The sequence below is a fragment of the Gymnoscopelus microlampas genome (genome assembly GCF_963454915.1).
Source record: "Gymnoscopelus microlampas genome assembly, chromosome: 17".
Lineage (NCBI taxonomy): Eukaryota > Metazoa > Chordata > Actinopteri > Myctophiformes > Myctophidae > Gymnoscopelus > Gymnoscopelus microlampas.
This window is the reverse complement of record NC_139954.1, coordinates 45,274,792-45,297,337: the sequence shown is the minus strand read 5'-3', so window position 1 is coordinate 45,297,337 and position 22,546 is coordinate 45,274,792. Positions and strand designations below refer to the sequence as shown.

Genomic DNA, 22,546 nt, shown 5'->3' with positions numbered 1-22,546 from the left:
TTCGGTATACTGATATATTATTGGTTTCAGCTGTTACAATTCCAAACATGCAAACATGACCCGCTTGAATTACTTCAGTCTATAGTAGTAGCTTAATTACTGGTATTACAAGTCTTTTATATGTCTAATGTATTTGTATTTAAGTTAAAAAGGTTAATATAAGTATTACTCAATGACAATTTGAAATTAAATAAAAATGTAACTTTTCAGGATTCCAATTCAAAAATAGCACAAAAAAAAAGAACCAGGATTCAAATAAAAAAAAATTGAGCTTGTAGATCTGCTATTTTTGCTACTTTTGTATAACATAGAATGGCGAAGTAAACATTCATTTACGAAAAAAAGTTAAAAAATGGAGAGATGAGAGGTTCCTGCCCGACAACAACAACATGCAATGTGGCCCTCTGGAGCGAGTGTGGAAATATAGTGGCCCTCTCTATCGTCAAAGTTGCATCACCCCTGGCCTAGCCGATAGCAATGGATTCCGATTTTGGCTCACGACGACTGTTGTCACCTGCCTATGAACTTTCTCCTTCCAGATCCATTTGCGGTACGTTTGACTGAGGTGGAAATAAATACCTTGAAGAGAAAAAAAAACGACATATATACACAAAAGCCTACTGTTGCGGCCTCATATCGAGCAGGCGTTGAGAGAAGGATTTCAACATGACGTCACCCTACGACAGCTCGGCCAAGAATGCGAGCGCGCTGCCTTGTGTGTGCCTGTCAACGTTCGCTGCAGGGAGGCTAGTGTGGGCTGGAATATCTCTCTTTTTTTTCCCTCTCTCTCTCTCTTTGGACTAAATACCTCACTGGCTCTGGATAGAAAGCTGCCAAATCCACAGGGGCTTAGTGCTACCGAGTACGATGGTTAAATCAAGTTGATCTCACGCTCCACACACACACACACACACACACACACACACACACACACACACACACACTACTCCCGTTTCCCTCTCACACAATTGCAAACGCTAGCTCATTGCACAGCAGGTTTACTGTGGGGGGACGGGGGGGGGGGGGACAGAATCATCTAAATTAACACACGTAACACACAGACAGAAAAAAAGCAGCTTTTTAACCACCTGGCGTGCCTATTTTTGGGGCATGTCATCACAGGCAAAACATTTTGATTTTTTTTCTTGTTTCGTTTCCAAAAATAGCTGATGGGACAAGGCTCAACAATGCACTGCAACTGTTTTAGCTGTGCAACGAACGCCTGTCATACTAGGGTGAAGTATGAAAGAGGCCTTACATGGTTAAACCTCTATCAACGTATTACTAGAACTCAAGTGCTTTTCAACCCTTTTTCACATCAAGGTCCGTTATTTATTTCGGCATTTGAGCCACAAGCCACCGTTAAGAGATGTAGCCTCTCGGACCCAAAACTTAGAATATTCCTTCTACTGTACGTTCTCTAATTGTGTAGACATCTTGTGAATTAAGTAATGCAGATGTCAAACAATAATTTAACTCTTGAGAGCGTAAAATGACCCTTACGGGTCCATTTGGTTTCATTTTACGCTCTCAAGAGTTAAAGATCTACATAATAAGGGTCTATTTGTTTACCAACTCTTCCATTATTTAGCTAGGGACCACATGGAACCCCCTCAAGGACCCGGACCACTGGTTGAGAACCACTGCTATAATTGAATGGTAAATTGAATGCATTTTTGTATGTTTTTTTTTTCCTTTTTTTTCTCCATCCTATTAATATATAAAGAAAAACATCACATGGATGCAACTGGGACGTATCATCAGTGTTGTAGCCTGGGGTCATAGGGTGTTTCGGGTCTCGCAACATACAACATACACCCTCGCCCAGGTGACCCAGCCAGGGTTGATCAAGCCCCGACTTACGTCCCAGTAGCACCCACGGTCAGTCCTATAGGGAAAGACAGGGCAGTCCGCTTCTCTGGAAGTACTCTGCCGGGACTCGGGGAGGCTCTGGCACGTGGAGGGACTAGGCTCTGTGGGTTGTCTCCTGGCCGGGCTCCTCCTTCGTCTCACCAGGTCCAGGACCTGAGCGCTGCGCCAGATCAGGTGCACCGCCCCGATCCAAAACATTTCCTTCTGGCGTGATGGTTCCTTGGGCCCGATACCACTAGATTGGGCTTGTCTAATGTATTAGCTCTGCTTGCGGTACGCTGGAATGGCCCTCCTAAAGGCCTAACCGCGGGTTTGTTGGGCTTCTTCCTCACGGAAGACACAGCATGGGGCGCTAACCCATACTGCTCCGGGGTGCCGTCTACATTCCGGCTGTCAACAGTCTCTCCTGTGGTCTCCTATATCATTATTTAAATGAATATATATATTTTTAAGCGAATATTTGTAACTAAAATCTTTTGCAAAATTGCAGATCTACAAGCTCATAGCTTGTACATCTGCTATTTTTGAATAGCCAAATAAATGTAAAATGACACAGAGATGCGTTCTCGGATTGAAGGGGGTTAATATTCTGTTAAAAACAGGTGTGGAGGTAGATGTAATAAGTGGGGTTAGGTGTGGTGGCGACTGGCGTGAGTGTATGTTGCGCGCGCTGCTGCGCGCGTGCGTGCGTGCGTGCGTGCGTGCGTGCGTGTGTGCGCGCATATGTGCGTGGGGCTCCAGTGAGGGAAAGGTGAGTGCAAGAGAGCGGAAATAATTTGATTGTGTGGTGCTGCTGAACCAAAGCAGTGGCCATGTTGCTATCAAAAACACACTCGCATGCAAACTATGTCAGTCCACACCCCCGCCCCCCCCCCCCCACCCCCCCCACACACCCTTGCCCTGCCCCGCCCCTCTCAGGGCACACAAAGTGCATGTGCCTCTCAGATTGTGTCAGTGTGTGTGTATAAAAGCGAGAGAGAGAGAGAGAGAGAGAGAGTGGGTGGTAGGCAGGCGACCTGAGCTGAACTGGTATTCAGTAGTGCCTTTACATGGTTACAGTGGGGCACTGTTTCAGGATGCTGACAGCAGCGCAACAGCACTCCACGACCTCGCCGTCGTGCCCCCCCCCCCCTCCCCCCCTCCCCCCCACAGCCCCCCGCACAATTTTAGGCTGCGGAGCAGAGGATGAGAGCCTGGATTAGCCTCTTTGAGCTGGAAAACACAGCAGCAGCACCAGCAGCAAGCAGTGTTGCCAGGTTTTGTGAGAGAAATAAGCAAAACCCGGTCTAGGTAAACAAGCTGAAAAGAAGCGACTAATAGGCCACGTGATCACTTTACACCAGGGGTCTTCAACGTTTTCAGCCCAAGGACCCCCTAGCTGAGAGAGAGATGAAGCAGGGACCCCCCACTATATTGTATAAAACTGTGTTTCAGATTACACTTTTTTTGTTTACTTGGTCTGCTCTTTTTTCCCTCTACACCTATATACCTCTGTGACAAAAATAGCCGATCTACAAGCCCACAACGCCTCGCAGCGCGAGCCGTTGTGGGCTTGTAGATCTGCTATTTTAGGCTAAAGTTCTCCTCAGAAAAGGGATGCTAGGGTTCAAGTGGTTAAGGTAAAAAGAAAAATCATATCACACAGAGATTTGGCGGACCCCCTGTAGTAACTCTGAGGACCCCCTAGGGGTCCCGGACCCCCTGTTGAAGACCCCTGCTTTAAACCTATATACTGTAAACGCCGGCTATTTGAAAACGGCCGATGAGTCGCGATGCAACGCGTTGTGAGGTTGTAGACGTTTTTTTTTGTAATATATAATAAAAACAAATTGGAAACAAGCCCCAAAAAAAACGCAACCCGCAACTACCAATATTTAATGAGGAGCTTCACAGAAAAACAAGCCCAAAGTCGCTCATAATAATCGGACATGGCAACCATGAGCAGCAGCAGCCTCAGCAGCTAAGCTCCTCCCACCCTGCCAGCCTCTCTCCTCCAGGCTTCTCTTAGCGTTTTGCTGCACACGCCTGGCAGCCCCTCCTCCCCCCCCCCCCCCCTGCCAGCCCCTCCCCCCCTTGACCCACCGTGGGGCATTAAGATTGCCGCACGCCACTCAAAGCTGCACAAGATCTCCTGGTCAGCGGGTCACGCTCTCTCTCTCTCTCTCTCTCTCTCTCTCTCTCTCTCTCTCCCCTCTATATCCTCCTCTAAGTCTAAACCTCTCTCTCCCCCCGGTCCCCAGATAGGCCCTGTTGCTAGGTTAAAAAAAGCAGCAGCTGTGTGTGCCGTCCTGTCCCCCCCATTCCCTCCCTCCCCCCTCGGTCGGTTCCACGCTACAGTCAGCGAGGGCAATGAGGCTTCCTGTGGCTTTTTTTTATTTTGATTCCCAAACATCCAGGGCATTCCACATCTAGTTAGTCGCAGCCCAAAAATAAAGCTATGTTGGGTTGCATAAGCGTCACGAGAGAGAGAGAGAGAGAGAGAGAGAGAGAGAGAGAGAGAGAGAGAGAGCGAGAGAGAGAGAGAGAGAGAGGGAGAGGGAGAGAGAGCTGACACCCCCCCCCCGCCCCCAAATCCCGGCAAAGCTTTTATTACACTCTTTTGTGTATAAGCCTTTACCGGCTTTTAGGGGAAAATAACTGTTTTAAAGGCGCTGACAAATCCTGCTGCTGTGACAGAGCCTTACCCCCGTCATCAATGACAAAAATATGCGAGGTGACACGTTTTTTTTTCTCTATCCCTGACTTCATACCACCACAAAACAACAAAATAAAAGGAACACAATTATTATTAGTTATCCCATTGAGACCTGAAGCCGATTCTACATGTCTCCTAAATCTCAACAGTTTTCTGAAAAACGTATGTTTCTGTATCAGCGGTGCTCAATCTTTTTCATGTCAAGGACCCCCGAAATGATATGTTTTTGGCCGCAGACCCCCATCAAAATATTTTGTTCCAGGGACCCCCCAGAAGCAAAGATTTGAGTTAAAAATGTTCGCTTAAAAATATATATATATTCAACGATTTGCACATATTTTCACGATCTTTCAAAAATAGCAGATCTACAAGCTCATAGCGCGGCACTCGGTGCCGCGCTATGAGCTTGTATATCTGCTATTTTTGAATAGCCCAAAGTGTAAAATAATGCTTTTTAGCTCAAATCTAAAAATGAGACAGTTCCAGGTCTCAATGGGTTATTGAAGAAAACACACACACAACCAAACCAATAGACCAAAAGATCCAATAGAAACGGTTGGTGTGAGGGGGCTCAGGAAGGGCAAATAAGTCTGAACTGACAAATCGGTGACCCTCACCCCCCCAGCCCTTCAATGCCAGCGCATTCTTGATGTTGTTAAGAGGATGGTGTTGGGGGGGGGGGGGGGGGGGGGGGGGCTGGGAGATCAGTCCCTGTAATCTGAAAGGCACAGCAATCCCTTAGGCAGAACAGGCCCGGGAAAGCAGCACGTCGGCACATGGCACTGCCACCAGCAGCAGCAGCAGCAATAGTAGTAGTAATAATAGTAATAGTAGTAGTAGGTTAGTGCTCTCATCACAGGCTCCCCTGTGCTGTTGGTGGAACAAAAAAAAAATGCCAAAAAGAGTTTGCCGTTTATGTATGGTTATAGGCTACATCCTTTTTTTTTGTTTATCCCCCTCAATCCGGGAACGCATACTGTGTCGTTTTAGATTTTTTTTTATAGCTATAAGCATTATGTTATACTTGAGATCTACAAGCTCATAGCGCAGCACTACGAGCTTGTAGATCTGCTATATATATTTTTTTGTGCAAATCTTTGAATACAAATACTTTGAATACTAACTCAAATCTTTGCTTCTAGGAGTCCCTGGAACAAACATATTTTGATGGGGATCGGCGGCCAAAAACATAATTTTGGGGGTCCTTGACAAGAAAAACAATAGTTTTTAACTGTTAGGATTTAGAAGACATTTTGTCAAATGAAGATTGTGACAAAATGTTGGCTTTAAAAAAGATATTTATTCAGAGATTTGCAAAACAAAATCTTTTTTTTTTGTCTAAAAAAATAGCAGATCTACAAGCTCATAGCAGCACGGCACTCTATGGAGCTTGTATATCTGCTATTTTTGAAAAGCCAAAGAAATCTAAAAATGACACAGATGCCTTCCCGGATTGAATGGGTTAAGGAAGGCAAATGTTTACGGATCGCAACCAAGGATGATTCGGGGGGGGGGGGGGTATATGCCAGCTTTGTGCCATGCCTAGTGAGCGAGATGGCAGCTGTCACCCCCCCCCCCCCCAAAAAAAAGAAGAAAGAGGGGGGGAAAGGCATTTGAGTAATGTTGCTGCTGCCTGTCTTTCCACCGTGAAAAAGGTGGATGACAACTTGACATGCTGGAAAAACACAAGCTAGCCTATTTATCTTTTGTGAGAATGCGATAGCTGTGCAATGTGCACACAGCCGATGCCACACACACACACACACACACACACACACACACACACACACACACACACACACACACAACGCCATGGACAAACAGTGGTGGAAAAAGTATTCAAATATTTTACTTAAGCATCAATACTGCGATGTAGAAGTACTCTGTTACAAGGAGAAGTCCGGAATTAAACATTTGCTTTAATTAAAGTACAAAAGTATTGGTATCAAAATGTATTAAAAGTACCAAAAATAAAAGCACTAAAATGTTTGAAAATAGCAGATCTACAAGCTCACAACGCGTCGCAACGCGTTGTGAGCTTGTAGATCTGCTATTTTCAAATCGCCTCGGTATAAAATAGGGCTAAAGTGGTTAATGTATGTTTTATAATGTAATCATTTATATCTGCAAAGTAACTAAAGTTTTCAAAATAATTGTAGTGGAGTAAAAGTACAATATTTGCCTCTGAGATGTAGTGGAGTAGAAGTAAAAGTATAGACAATTGGTAAAAGTATAAAAAACTAGAAAATGTGCTCCTCGGAGCACAAGTCTCCGCCAGCAGACTTGTGTTGGGAATGTTGGGAATGTTCTAATTCTTATGTTCTAATTCTTACAAAAAATAGAACATGTTACTGTGTCATAGTAACATGACACACTGTCTGTGTAAGTGTCCTATCCGTCCTGTCTGTGTAAGTGTCCTATCCGTCCTGTCTGTGTAAGTGTCCTATCCGTCCTGTCTGTGTAAGTGTCCTATCCATCTGTCGGAAAGGCGACATGTAACCACTAAATGTTAGCTTGGCTGATGGCACTGATGTCACTTCGGAACGCGCACCGCAGCGCTCCGAAGTGACACATCTATTTATAGGCCGCTATACGTCATGCGTCTCACTAGCCAATCAGAGCACACTCTTTCAACGTATTGTCCCGTGTCATGTGAGGCTTGACCAATGTTAGCTTGGCCGAGGGGGGGGGGGGGGGCGGAAAGTGAAAACATAGTCTCCTGGCGGAGACAAAAAGTAAAAGTACCTTCAAAATTGAACTTAAGTACAGTACTACAGTTACTTTACACCACCGTGGACAAACAGGGGGTTAACTTACAGGAGACGGGCGGCGGTGTCTCCGGGTTGTGGTAGAACTTCTCGTTGCACAGGCTGCCCTCACAGCAGCAGAAGAACACGTCGGGCGCGTCTTTCTTCTCCACGCATTCGCCTCTGTTGAAGGGAGAGAAGGAGATGATGATGATGATGAGGATGATGGAGGTCACAACAGTGACACGGTGACAGAGGACTGGTCCCAGAAGCATCCACACGTTTAACCCATTAAGACCTGGATCTGTGTCATTTTTTTTTAGATTTGAGCTAAAAAGCATTAGCACACTTTGGGCTATTCAAAAATAGCAGATATACAAGCTCGTAGCGCGGCACCGAGTGCCGCGCTACGAGCTTGTAGATCTGCTATTTTTTGAAAAATCGTGAAAATGTGTGCAAATCTTTGAATATATATATTTTTAAAGCGAACATTTTTAACTCAAATCTTTGCTTCTGGGGGGTCCCTGGAACAAAATATTTTGATGGGGGTCTGTGGCCAAATACATATCATTTTGGGGGTCCTTGACATGAAAAAGATTGAGCACCACTGATATAGAAACATACGTTTTTCAGAAAACTGTTGAGATGTAGGAGACATGTAGAATCGGCTTCAGGTCTCAATGGGTTAAAGACCATTTTTATGATAGCATTTCTGCTTCATTGGACAGTACAACACAATAGAGCGTGACAGCATAATAAAAACCAGAAGAGGAGGTTTATGTGATGTTGGTCGTGTGAATTTGTTTACCACTTTATCCATTTATGTTCTTAATCGATACACGAGGTCCGTCGATCCATGTGCGTGCGTGCTCTCTTTATGCGGGGACACCTTCGCTGTTTCACCCGCGTTTGGTTAAAAGTCATATCGAGTGACGTTCGAACATTGCAAACTTTGCAATTAACTTGAGTTTGCACCGTGTCGGTTTTGGAATATCCAAATGAGCCTGACTCTCCGTCCATTACTGCTGTTGTGCAGACTGACAAGACTTTGGGAGCCTGTGTGATGAACACAACAGATCTTCAAGCAATCAATGCGGTCCGGACGTGTGGTCGAGACGCGTTGTTAGCTTGTAGATCTGCTATTTTTGGCGAACGAAATTAGGGTATAGAACTGCAAATCATAGAATGTGAATGCACACTCTATGACTGAGTGACTCACTTTATGACGATAGATACGATATCTCTAAAAAAGCATATCGTGGAGACATAGTATCGTCGCGACGATATCTATCGCCATATCGAACACCCCTATATCCAACGATAACAAAATCTTCAAAGTCTTGGGTCTGAAAACCACTGGTTTAAACCAGCCGAAGCCTTTAGAATTCAATATTTGTGCAGTGTGGACCCAATGCCCTCGGCCAGGCTGGGTTCACAGTGAATGTCTGGCCCAGCTGCTCAGCATTGAAGGTTGGGCTCACAGATATAGCACGTTAGATTTGTCATTGCATCATCGATGGTGATGGGCAAGCGGCTTAGCTTTCAGGGCGTGTGTGTGTGTGGGGGGTCCTCTGTGGTCTGGAATGAGTTTCAGGAGACTCTCACAAGCTTTTCCAATGCTGGCAAACCCTCTTGGACTCGTAAAGTAACGCTCAAAAATAAGATCTCACGGCTGAAACATTTTTTGTAAGGCCAGGTCCTAATGTACGATTAAGCCCCCCTCACACACACACACACACACACACAAACACACACACACACACACACACACACAAGCGCTGTGTTTCATAAACAAGAAAAATAATATGTAAAATAATTATAATGTTTTTGTATTCATACAGTTGAAGACATTGCAGATTGAGGCTTTGACCTTCGATTTTTATGAAATATCCGAGATCATTATGGTTTTCTGGAAGAATGGACATGTGTTCTATCGCTATTTTGACCACTTCAAATACTCTTTAAAGTTAAAATAACTAATAACCGAAAATAGGCTATTTTCGCTGAGCGACTGGAGTCTAAATGACTGAAATCAGTTGTGGCGACTAATATTTATTATGTGTGTATTTGTATGCATTTTGTTGTGTAGGCATTTGTATGTATTTACAATGCCCACCTGTAACAGAGACCCTGGTCTCAAGTTTGTCTCTCCTGTTTAACACATTGGGTGCCAAAACCGTATATATACGGTTTTGGCAATACAACCATGGAGTGCCAAAACCGTATATATAGTTTTTTGGAAAAAAAAAAAAAAAAAAAAAAAAAAAAACATTTTTTTTTCTTTTTCCTCCATAGCAACAGGAGATATCATTTTTCGAAGATTTAGACTTGAATCCACTTCCTGGTTAACTTATGACTTCAAAAGCCTGTATCTCTGGTCCTGTGTACTTTTTTTTTTACAATGTTTTGACTATTTTCAACTGGCTGCAACTATGGAACGGATTACCGAATGTTTTTAATTTCCCCCCCCCCCCCGATTGTACGAGACCTCTATCTGTGTAATGAGGGGATCACCGTGAAAATATTTTGTGACTACTTGAAAAAGGTTCAAAAATGGTTAAAAATCCAGGCACTCAACGTACATTTTTTTAATAAACCTCTGGCATCTAACGTCCCGGGGAACAACTATCCTACTATAATTCTAGATAATTCTAGTAACCTCTGTAGTGGTGGTGAGTACGTGAGTGAAGATACCCGGTTCTCCTCACTGGCTGGACCAATTGCTCTGATTTTGCACACAGGTAATTGGCCATTACCATCTGAACGCAACTGTGAAGCCCGTTTTTCAATTTCATCAAATATCAGCTTCTTATTAGCGTTTTTGTGTCAAACACTGTCGCCATGGTTACGGGGCTGCCCAGCTATGGGACGAACTGCCTCCCGGGTTGCCAGATCATGTGCGCATATCCCCCTACGGATGCGCTGCGCCGACCGGGTATGGTCTAGTTGTACAACAACTATTATAAAGTGGCTAAGGACTGACCCCAGAGAGGAAAGAAATGTGTGAAAGACATTTTGAATTAACAACCGTTGGATCAACAATGGATTTCCATCACAGCCCAGTCAATAAGAAGCTTAGCTACGTTTTTTCTCGGGCAAAACCTGTACGATTCAAACCCTGTCGCTGGAATTGACTATAATGTAAGATGACGGGCCCGACCACGTGAGGGTAACATTACTGTGCTCTAAGGCAGGGGTCTTCAACGTTTTCAGGCCAAGGACCCTCTAGCTGAGAGAGAGATGAAGCAGGGACCCCCTCTGTATTGTATAAAATTGTGTTTCAGATTAAACTTTTGCTGCTTTTTTCCCCCCTCTACACCTATAACTCTTTGCCAAAAAAAAAATGCAGCGCGAGGCGTTGTGAGCTTGTAGATCGGCTATTTTTGGCTGAAGTTCTCCTCAGAAAAAGGGATGCTAGGGTTCAAGTGGTTAATGTAAGAAAAAAATAATCATATCACACAAAGATTTGGCGGACCCCCTGTAGTGACTCTGAGCACCCCCTAGGGGTCCCGGACCCCCTATTGAAGACCTCTGCTCTAAGGTTATGACTGACAGCTCTCAACGGCACTGATCTGTTTAGCTAATTTAACATAACAAACCTTGAAATATAATTGAATCCATTAAGTACCGCGAACATCTTCTTTGGGCTATTCAAAAATAGCAGGTATACAAGCTCATAGCGCGGCACCGAGTGTCACGCTATGAGCTTGTAGCTCTGCTATTTTTGAGTGGTGCCAACCACTCCTACATTTGACTTTGTCCGTATGTCCGTCCGTATGTCCGTCCGTCCGTATGTCCATCCTTGACCAATCAGCACGGCTGATTGGTCAAGCTTCACGTGACACGTGACAATATGTTGTCACGTGTCACGTGACAACATATTGTTGCTGCTTTCAAAGGCACCACTCCCTTCACACTGGGTGTGATTTTTTTGAAAAATTGTGAAAATCTGTGCAAAATTTGAATATATATATTTGGGGGGGTCCTTGACAAAGTTGGAGCACCACTGATATAGCAACATACTTTTAGGATTTAGAAAACATTTTTAGATACGTATGTATTTGGCCGCGGACCCCCATCTCAAAATGTTTTGTTCCAGGGACCTCCAGAAGCAAAGATTTGAATAAAGTTAAAGTTAAAGTTAAAAAATATATTTTTTCAAAAATAGCTGATATACAAGCTCATAGCGAAGCTATGAGCTTGTATATCTGCTACAGAAAAATGGTTTTGGACAACCATTCACTAGAGCCGATTCAAAGCGAGAGCCATTCGGAGGCCCAGCGCGATGCGCTGTGAGCTTGCAGATCCATTACTCCCTCCTGTTGTGACTGAGTTCTTGTTGTCCTAGTCTAGTCTTCTTTGTCTTGTCCTGATGCTTTTCTATACTTCTCTTTCTTCTCTCTTTCTCCAGACTGAGCCCCCGGGCCAGTGTAATAATAACTGGATGGGGGACGCACTACACATACCGAACCTATGACCTATAACCTATTAGATCCTATCTATCTTATAGATCAGTGGTTCTCAACCTGTGGGTCGGGACCCACAGGGCGGTCCCCACATGATTTTTTTTGGGGGAGGGTCCTCAGAGCTGACAGTAAAGTGACAATTTTAGGACTCCTAAGAACTTTTTAACCCATTGAGACCTGAAGCCGATTCTACATGTCTCCTAAATCTCAACAGTATTCTCAAAAACGTATGTTTCCATATCAGTGGTGCTCAATATTTTTCATGTCAAGCACCCACAAAATTATATGTATTTGTCCGCGGACCCCCATCAAAATATGTTGTTCCAGGGACCCCCCAGAAGCAAAGATTTGAGTTTAAAATGTTCGCTTTAAAAATATATGTATTCAAAGATTTGCACACATTTTCACAATTTTTCAAAAATAGCAGATATACAAGCTCATAGCACGGCACCGAGTGCCGCGCTACGAGTTTGTAGATCTGCTATTTTTGAAAAATAGCCCAAAGTGTAAAATAATGCTTTTTAGCTCAAATCTATAATCTATATCTATAATGACACAGTTCCAGGTCTTAATGGGTTAATACGTAAACAAACTCTAGTATAAAAATAATAAGAAATAATAACGCCTCGCAAGCGCAGATCGTAGATCGGCTATTTTCACTTTCATTTTTGTTGAACCGAGTCAAACTAAATGCACAGTCGCTAGCAGTCGGTAGCGCTGTCGCCTCACAGATAGAAGGTCCTGGGTTCGATTCCCGCCGGGGACGCTGTGGGCACTGGGGGGGGCGTGTCCTCTCCTCCGCGTCATAAGCGCCCATACCCTGGGTGGGGGTTGGCGAAAGGGCCTACTCTGTGTGCAGTTTGCATGTTCTCCCCGTGTCTCCCAGGGTAGTTAATACCCTCACAAAAAAACATGTAGTAATCCTGGGGTCGCTATACCCCCCCCCCCCCCCCCCCCCCCCCCCCCCCCCATGACAGCAGGGGCGCCTGATGGAGGGGAGGGGAACTGGTTGGAATAACGTGTTCCTTCCACGCGCTAAGTCCTACCGGGGAAACTCCCCCCTGTCAGGTGACAAGAAGGTCAGTTGGCTCTCAAACATTGAATGAGGCATGAGCTCGGCTCTGGGCTCCCTAGGCTAGTCAGGGGGAGTGTAGCGCCCAGGATCACTTAGATAATTGGCACCGGGTGTAAAAAGGGTTACAAAATCGTGGGATAAAAAAAAAATGATGTGAGAACCACTGTTATACTGTAGACGCTTTTCAAGGTGCGTGACACCCATGCACACCTACGTATAAATGAGGCACACGGCGTACTTGATGCTCTTCTTGGACAGGTCCTTTGGTTCGGACCCGTCTCAGTGCCAGTGGTGGAAAAAGTACTCACATTAAGTAAAAGTACTTAAACACTGCAATGCAGAAATACTGTTTACAAGTAAGAGTCCGGAATTCAAAATCTACTTGAGTAAAAGTACAAAAGTATCGGTATATTATTCAGACCATTTCACAAGTCATTCAAATGTATAGCAATCTTTAGAAATAGCAGATGTACAAGCTCACAGATGCGACGTATTGTGAGCTTGTAGATCGGCTATTTTCAATTGGCCAAAATGTGTATATGGCTGAAGTGGTTAATGTATGTTTTGTAATAATAATCAAAATCTACAAATTAACTAAAGTGTTCAAATAATCGTAGTGGAGTAAAAGTACAATATTTGCCTCTGAGATGTAGTGGAGTAGAAGTAAAAGTGAACTGAAAATTGGAAATACTCCAGCAAAGTAAAAATATCTCAACATTTTACTTAAGTACAGTACTTGAGTAAATGTACTTAGTTAATTTACACCATTGCTCAGTGCACACCAAAAAAACAACCTCCAAGGCCGCATTTTATTCACTGGACGTTTGGCGGGCAGGCAGGAACTGTTAACCCATTAAGACCTGGAACTGTGTCATTTTTAGATTTGAGCTAAAAAGCATTATTTTACACTTTGGGCTATTCAAAAATAGCAGATATACAAGCTCATAGCACGGCACCGAGTGCCGCGCTACGAGCTTGTAGATCTGCTATTTTTGAAAAATCGTGAAAATGTGTGCAAATCTTTGAAATATATATATTTTTTAAAGCAAACATTTTTAACTCAAATCTTTGCTTCTGGGGGGTCCCTGGAACTAAAATATTTTGATGGGGGTCCGCGGTCAAATACATATAATTTTGGGGGTCCTTGACATGAAAAAGTTTGAGCACCACTGATATAGAAACATACGTTTTTCAGAATGCTGTTGAGATTTAGGAGACATGTAGAATCGGCTTCAGGTCTCAATGGGTTAAAAAGGGGGAAGAAAGAGGGAGGACTGTGCGTGCGGCGCGCTGTACTTAATTAACAAGGTTTGGTTCCACGGCGGTTGACGCACAACAAAGATTACACTCACTAGGACACGCAGAGATAAACAACGTGATCATTTACACCTCTGCTCAACACAAAAAAGGGAGTCCCACTTCATGACCAAATGAGTCTTATTGTGTGTGTGTGTGTGTGTGTGTGTGTGTGTGTGTGTGTGTGTGTGTGTGTGTGTGTGTGTGTGTGTGTGGGGGAGGGGGGTCCTGTGTAACTGTGTAACTAAATTACACAGGGCAGATATGACAAAAAAAAACGTACATTTTAACCCATTGAGACCTGAAGCCGATTCTACATGTCTCCTAAATCTCAACAGTTTTCTGAAAAACCTATGTTTCTATATCAGTGCTGCTCCATCTTTTTCATGTCCCAGGACCCCCAAAATTGTATGTATTTGGCTGCGGACCCCCATCAAAATATTTTGTTCCAGGGACCCCCAGAAGCGAAGATTTGAGTTTGAATGTTCGCTTTAAAAATATATATATATTCAAAGATTTGCACACATTTTCACGATTTTTCAAAAATAGCAGATCTACAAGCTCGTAGCGCGGCACTCGGTGCCGCGCTATGAGCTTGTAGATCTGCTATTTTTTTGAATAGCCCAAAGTGTAAAATAATGCTTTTTAGCTCAAATCTAAAAAATGACACAAAAATGTCAACATGGAAATGATTATGATGATGATGATGCAAAAATAATTGAGATTATCTCAAATAATTGCGATTAGGCAATTATGTAATAATTGTGACAGGCTTAGTGGGGGGTGGAGGATGGTGGTGGTCTATATTTCGCCGGCTGTTTACACGTCAGCATAAACTCATAAACTACCTGCTGTAGTTGTTGGGTAATAACATGGAAGCGTGCCATTGCCTGAGAAGAAAGAAAAAAAAAAGTAGATTTATCTGGTTACTACAAGTGGGAGGTAAACGGGTTCAACAGCATGCTAAGACAAGAGCCCGGCCCGCCAGGTAACTCAAGCCTTTTCAGGCTCCTCGTGCTCTCTCTCACTCTCCCTCCTCTCTATGGTTGTTCTGTCTTTTTTCCTCGCTGTCACGCAGTGTTGGAAAAAGTACTCAAATTCTTTACTTAAGTAAAAGTACCAATACTGTAATATAAAAATACTCTGTTACAAGTAAAAGTCCAGAATTAAAAATTTACTTGAGTAAAAGTACTAAAGTATTGGCATCAAAATGTACTTAAAGTACCAAAAGTAAAAGTACTAAATATTTGAAAATAGCCGATCTACAAGCTCACAACGCGTCGCGATGCGACGCGTTGTGAGCTTGTAGATCTGCTATTTTCAAATAGCCTAGGTATAAAATAGGGATAAAGTGGTTAATGCATGTTTCTTAATATCATAATTTTTATCTGAAAAGTAACTAGTAACTAAAGTTTTCAAATAATTGTAGTGGAGTAAAAGTACAATATTTGCCTCTGAGATGTAGTGGAGTAGAAGTAAAAGTATTGGAAATTGGAAATACTCAAGTAAAGTACAAATACCTCAAAATTGTACTTAAGTAAATGGACTTAGTTACTTTCCACCACTGCTGTCACGCTAGGAGAGTGAAATGTTTGCTGGCAGCCAGGCAGTATAGTTGGACGAGAGAGAGAGACGGAGGAGCCGGTGGAGGGGGCCGAGAGATAACATCTTTATTTTGGGAGAATGGGAGGACGGTGGGTGGGTGAATGAGGCTCAAAAAGCACAACATGTTTACACAACAGGAGAGAGGAGTCAAGTGTAACACTTAAAAAAACGAGAGTCAGGTGATGTGTCTAGTCTGGCTTTTTGGGTCTGAAACCCTTTTGGGTTATAAGGTTATTATGGACGGGACAGTGTGCGGTTTAAAAAGGAAGTGGAAGACTGGAGGACTTCAACACCGACCCCTGACGGCCGCGTTTGCAGGACGCAAAGCTTTGGGTTTATTTAACCCGTTAAGGCCTGAGGTTCCGATTCTACAAAATGTCTTCTAAATACTAACAGTTTTTTTTTTTTTAAACTATGTTGCTATGTCAGTGGTACTCAAATGTTTTCATGTCAAGGACCCCCAAAATGATATGTATTTGGCCGCGGACCCCCATCTCAAAATATGTTGTTCCAGGGACCCCCCCCCCCCCAGAAGCAAATATTTGAGTTACAAATGTTCGCTATAAAAATACATATAATTCAAAGATTTGCACACATTTTCACGATTTAAAAAAAATAGCAGATCTACAAGCTCGTAGCGCGGCACTCGTCGCCGCGCTACGAGCTTGTAGATCTGCTATTTTTGACATCTAAAATGCCACAGATGCGTTCCCGGTCTTAATGGGTTAATAAAACCCTTAACAAGTGTTGGAGAAAAAAAAAGAAAATCACTTTGAGCGCAAAACGTGACTCGTTTTATATCAGTTCCGAGGTTGTTTGAACAAGTTGAGGCCGCTTGTTCCACTGCTGTTCTACCGCTGGCACGCATCCACCCACCCGCACAATGCCTTTTCTACCCCCACCCCACTTCCACGCTTGCCTGCACTCCAACACCTTTCACATGACTTGGAAAGCTGATATCAATCCAAGCAAAGTGTCCCCAACAGCAAATAAATAGGCTTATCCATTCTTCTGCTCTCATGCCTTTTTTATGTGTGCAATTAGGTGAAATAAGCTACTTGGCGACACACACGCACGCACGCACGCACACACACACACACACACACACACACACACACACACACACACACACACACACACACACACACACACACACACACACACACACACACACACACACACACACACACACACACACACACACACACACACACACACACACACACACACACACACGCTAGCTCCACAACAGGAATGTCATTTTTCAGCAGCCCCTCCTCCAAGAATTCAGGGTTTTTATATCTCCACATCAACTAATATAAAATACTTGGTATGAACCTCCTCCATTGGCAACTTTTGCGGTTATTTGAGGTTATTTACAACTTCGCCTAATCCTGCATCCTTGTGTTACATCCTTATGTTTTTAAAATAGGTAATTGTAAAAAACAATTACGCCTAACACATTGTACTGTGTCAAATAACGAGTCACCACTCCTGAGATTCTTTTTTTTAAGTATATATATATATCAATTATTCGGCACAGTAATTTAACTCTTTAAGACCGGGCACGCATCTGTGTGTCATTTTTAGATTTCGTTGAGCTGTTCATAAAATAGCAAATATACAAGCCCATAGCGCGGCACCGAGTGCCAAGCAATGAGCTTGTAGATCCGCTATTTTTGAAAAATCATGAAAAGTTGTGCAAATATTTAAAAAATGTTTCCTTTTTTTTGGCGGATATTTGTAACTAAAATCTTTGCTTCTGGGGTTTCCTAGAACTACACATTTTACAAACGTTCGCTTTAAAAAATACATAATTCAAGATTTTGCCATGGGATTTTCAAAAATAGCAGATCTACAAGCTCATAGCGCGGCACTCGGTGCCGCGCTATGAGCTTGTAGATCTGCTATTTTTGAATAGCCAAAGACATCTAAAAATGACACACAGATGCGTTCCCGGTCTTAATGGGTTAATTCCCTCATCTCTCAGTTTTATTTTTAACTGCTTGTTATTTTTTAATTGTATTCAAATGTCCTTTTTATAATGTGTTTTTTAATGCTCCGTGTCTTAATGTCTTAATGCTTAATGTTTTGTGTAAAGCACTTTCAAATTGCCTTGTTGTTGAAATGTGCTTGGTGTTGCGTAGCCAGAGACCATCAGAGATCCTCTGGTGACGTATCGGTTAAATCATCTAAATCCAATGCAGGGGCTTAAACTGGGTGGAAACAATTCAGGAAAAAAAAGAAAACAGCATAGCGGTACCTATTCAAATACTTCAGGGTGCTCTTTCATTTTGGGATGGTATCAGTATTGGTTTTCAAAGCAGTGGGCATAGGTTTGTTAGCGTTGGTTTTCTCCACTGTTCAAGCTAGGGACGCACCGATTTGGTACGATCTAAAGATGTGCAGCTCCATACACTCGTTGTTTAACTTAGAACTGAAAAAGGCTGTATCTCGCTTCCTAAGCACTTTTTGTTTTCTGTGAAAAAAAAACTCTGGCACTTTTCAGAATCAATTCTGAAATAATTCTGGCAATCCTGGCACTCAATGAGTTAAAATAACATTTTTTTCGTTATTTAGTATTATTACTTCCCCCATTTGTGTCAGGGGTAAAAAAAAGAATCTTCATTATAAGAAATAACTGTTCAGAATCTACAGCTTGGTAGGTTGCAGATAACCAACTCACCAACATAGCCAATGCGAAATTGATGCTCATCAACAACAGAGACATATCGGCTACTGCCATCGGTGAATGTCAACTTTATTTGCAGATACCGATATTGACCGACAACGGCAAATATCGTCCGATACCGATATGTGGCGATATATATATATATATATATCGGTAACATCCCCAGCTCAAGCCCATATACTTTGACTTTCAGTAGGCAGAGATCTCTGATAGTCCAGCTAATATGGCCCGACAGAAATGTGCTATGAAAATACTAATTAACCCATTAACTCATTCAGTGCCAAACTTATTTATTCATGTTAATGGAATTTTGGTTCTGAGTGCCACAGCCAAAATTCATTGTAAAAAAAAAGTGCTTAGGAAGCGAGATACAGCCTTTTTAAGTTATAGGTTAAACAAGGAGTGGATGGAGCAGCAAATCTTCAAATCATCATATCTTGGGTTCTGAACATGTTTTTCCCAAAAAAAAAAAAAAAAAAAAAAAAAACTTTTATTTTGAATTTTTTTTTTATTTTGAAATTTTTTTTATGACGGATTTGACGGATCGTGGCGCTCTGGGCGTCAGGCCACGTGACGGATTTGACGGATTGTGGCACTCAATGAGTTAAGACCTGGAACGCATCTGTGTAATTTTTTGATTTGAGCTAAAAAAAAAAGCATTATTTTACACTTTGGCTATTTTTGAAAAATCGTGAAAATGTGTGCAAATCTTTGAATATATATTATTTTAAAGCGAACATTTTTTAACCCATTAAGACCGGGGACGCATCTGCGTCTCATTTTAATATTTCTTTGGGCTATTCAAAAATAGCAGATCTACAAGCTCATAGCGCGGCACCGAGTGCCGCGCTATGAGCTTGTAGATCTGCTATTTTTGAAAAATCTCGAAAAAATATTTTCCAGATTTTTTTCAAAAAACTGTTGAGATTTAGACAATGTTTAAGAATCGCCTCAGGTCTTAAAGTCTTTGCTTCTGCGGGGTCCCTGGAACAAAATATTTTGAGATGGGGGTCCCCGCGCCCCAAATACATATCGTTTTGGGGGTCCTTGACATGAAAAAGTTTGAGAACCACATAGAAACATACTTTTTTTCAGAAAACTGTTTAGAAGACATTTGTAGAATCGGCTTCAGGTCTTAAAAATACAAATAAACTTGCCCTGCCAATAATACCCCAGTTAAAAATATGTGACCATACAATATAGTCCTCATCACGGGTCATGGCAGGACAATACGAGTATCCCTCCACAATACATATAGATATCACTTGTTCCATAGATAGACCAAACAATGGCCACTGTGCTGTTTATGGATGCGTATATGTTTGTGTTCCAAAATGATCACGGTGATGCAACATTTTCCACATCTTTGGGAATGGGGGAGGGAGGGAGGGGGGGGGGGGGGTGGGGGGGTCCAGACAATAAGCAGCTGCCGTGGTGGAAGGAAGCAGCTAAAATTAGGCCTTGTTCTCCTGCCGCCCCGTACTGTGTGGATCAACGTACATTAACCACTGTCAACCTGGCCGTCCCTATTTTGGGCATGTTCATCATGGGTAAAAACAATGAACGTTTTCATGAACGTGCTCAAAAACAGCAGATCTACAAGCTCACGATGCAATCCTCACCATGCGACACGTTGTGAGCTTGTGGATCTGCTATTATAGTAGTAGATGGGCAATTTATTTTGAACAGGGCTTAAGTGGTTAAAGGTGCACTATGTAACTTTCCTCTTCTACTCCGGATTTGAACCCGGTTCCCTGCGCATAATAACATTGAAAAATACATAGTAAAAAAAAGTGCTCAGGAGCCGAGATACAGCCTTTTTCAGTAATAAGTTAACCCATTAACATACTCTACCATACAGATTGTATAAGTTATATTGCATTAACATTACTCTACCATACAGATTCTATAAGTTATATTGCATTAACATTACTCTACCATACAGATTGTATAAGTTATATTGCATTAACATTACTCTACCATACAGATTGTATAAGTTATATTGCATTAACATTACTCTACCATACAGATGGGACAAAATGACATTTTATTCATTTAAAAAGTTACATAATGCCGCTTTAATACATGGACACCAATCTTGCTAGTCGATCATTCGATTCAACGGACTTGTTGAATTAATTTATTTCTGAATTCAATATCCTGCTTATTCGAGGCTGACATGCCCTGTTGTGACGTCTCTACGGTAGCTGGCCCTGAGCCAGATGCCTGTTTAGGTGAACCAGAAGCCTGGAAGTGTTTTAAACCAGGGGTCTTCAACAGGGGGTCCTCAGAATTACTACAGGGGGTCTGCCAAATCTTTGTGCGATAAGATTTTTTATTTTACCTTAACCACTTGAACCCTAGCATCCCTTTTCTGAGGAAAACTTTAGCCAAAAATAGCAGATCTACAAGCTCACAACGCCTCGCGCTGCGAGGCGTTGTGAGCTTGTAGATCTGCTATTTTTGGCAAAGAGGCTATAGGTGTAGAGGGAAAAAAGAGCAGACTACGTAAACAAAAAAAGTCGAATCTGAAACACAATTATATTATTGTAATTATACAATACTAGACCATACCCGGTCGACGCATCCGTGGGGGGATATGCGCACATGATCTGGCAACCCGGGAGGCAGTTCGTCCCATAGCTGGGCAGCCCCGTAACCATGGCGACAGTGTTTTACACTAAAACGCTAATAAGAAGCTGAGATTTGATGAAATTGAAAAACGGGCTTCACAGTTAAGTTCAGATGGTAATGGTCAATGGCTGTGTGCAAAATCAGAGCAATTGCTCCAGCCAGTGAGGAGAACCGGGTAGCTTCACCTACTCACTCACTCACTCACCACTACAGACAGAGGTTACTAGAATTATAGTAGGATAGAGTAGGGGGTCCCTGCCTCATCTCTCTCTCAGCTAAGGGGTCCTTGGCCTGAAAAGGTTGAAAAAACTGAAAACTGTTTTAAACTATTTTTCTCCTAATAAAGTTGTTTATTTTGATTTGTTTTGTAAAGCGACTTTGGGTACAATGAAAAGCGCAACATAAGTGTGATGTATTATTATTATTATTATTATTATTATTGAGGCCGGTGGTGATAGTGCGCTGGTTCTCAAACGTTTTTATATCAAGGACCGACAAATTGAAAAAAATCGATATATTTTTATTTCCAAAAAATAGCAGATGTACAAGCTTGCAGCACGGCACGAAGTGACGCGTTGTGAGCTTGTACATCTGCTATTTTTCAAATAGCCAGCATATAAAATCTAGATAAAAGGGGTTAAAATGATTGCGATGCTGTATTATCAAATGTTGCCTCTCCCAAGGACCCCTGGGGGTCCCCGGACCCCACTTTGAGAACCACTGTGCTACTGTATATACAGTAGTGTGTTCTGGCAGATGAGCTGCGTTAGTAAATATTGAAATAATACCTACGTGTATGTCGTTGTTCAAAGGCAAATAACCCCCTAGACTAGCTGTCTGCAAGGCAGGCGACGTTTGCCCGTGCAACGGTGAACAATACTACCAACCGGTTCACCAAATGGACTGACTGCATCTTTACCTGAAGCCGATTCTACATGTCTCCTAAATCTCAACAGTTTTCTCAAAAACGTATGTTTCTATATCAGTGGTGCTCAATCTTTTTCATGTCAAGGACCCCCAAAATTATATGTATTTGGCCGCGGACCCCCATCAAAATATTTAGTTCCAGGGACCCCCCCAGAAGCAAAGATTTGAGTTAAAAATGTTCGCTTTAAAAATATGTATATTCAGAAGATTTGCACACATTTTCACGATTTTTCAAAAATAGCAGATCTACAAGCTCGTAGCGCGGCACTCGGTGCCGCGCTATGAGCTTGTATATCTGCTATTTTTGAATAGCCCAAAGTGTACAAAAGGCTTTTTAGCTCAAATCTAAAAATGACACAGTTCCAGGTCTTAATGGGTTAAGCATCTGACATTTTAGATTTTTTTAAACACTCGAACCATCATGTTAAACTTTGGCTATTCAAAAATAGCAGATAAACAAGCTCATAGCACGGCGCTGTGATGCATTTTTTTTTAAATCTTGAAAATGTGTGCAAATCTTTGAATATATATTTTTTT

The 22,546-nt window shown here is 42.5% G+C and overlaps 1 protein-coding gene across 1 annotated transcript in view; it reads right to left on the bottom strand.

Moving 5' to 3' along the window:
* The window catches only part of acvr2aa (activin A receptor type 2Aa), a 96,439-nt gene that overhangs the window by 37,296 nt on the left and 36,597 nt on the right, over window positions 1-22,546 (bottom strand). The window contains 1 exon segment of the mRNA XM_084085255.1: window positions 7,385-7,497. Coding sequence (XP_083941381.1) covers window positions 7,385-7,497 — 113 coding nt within the window.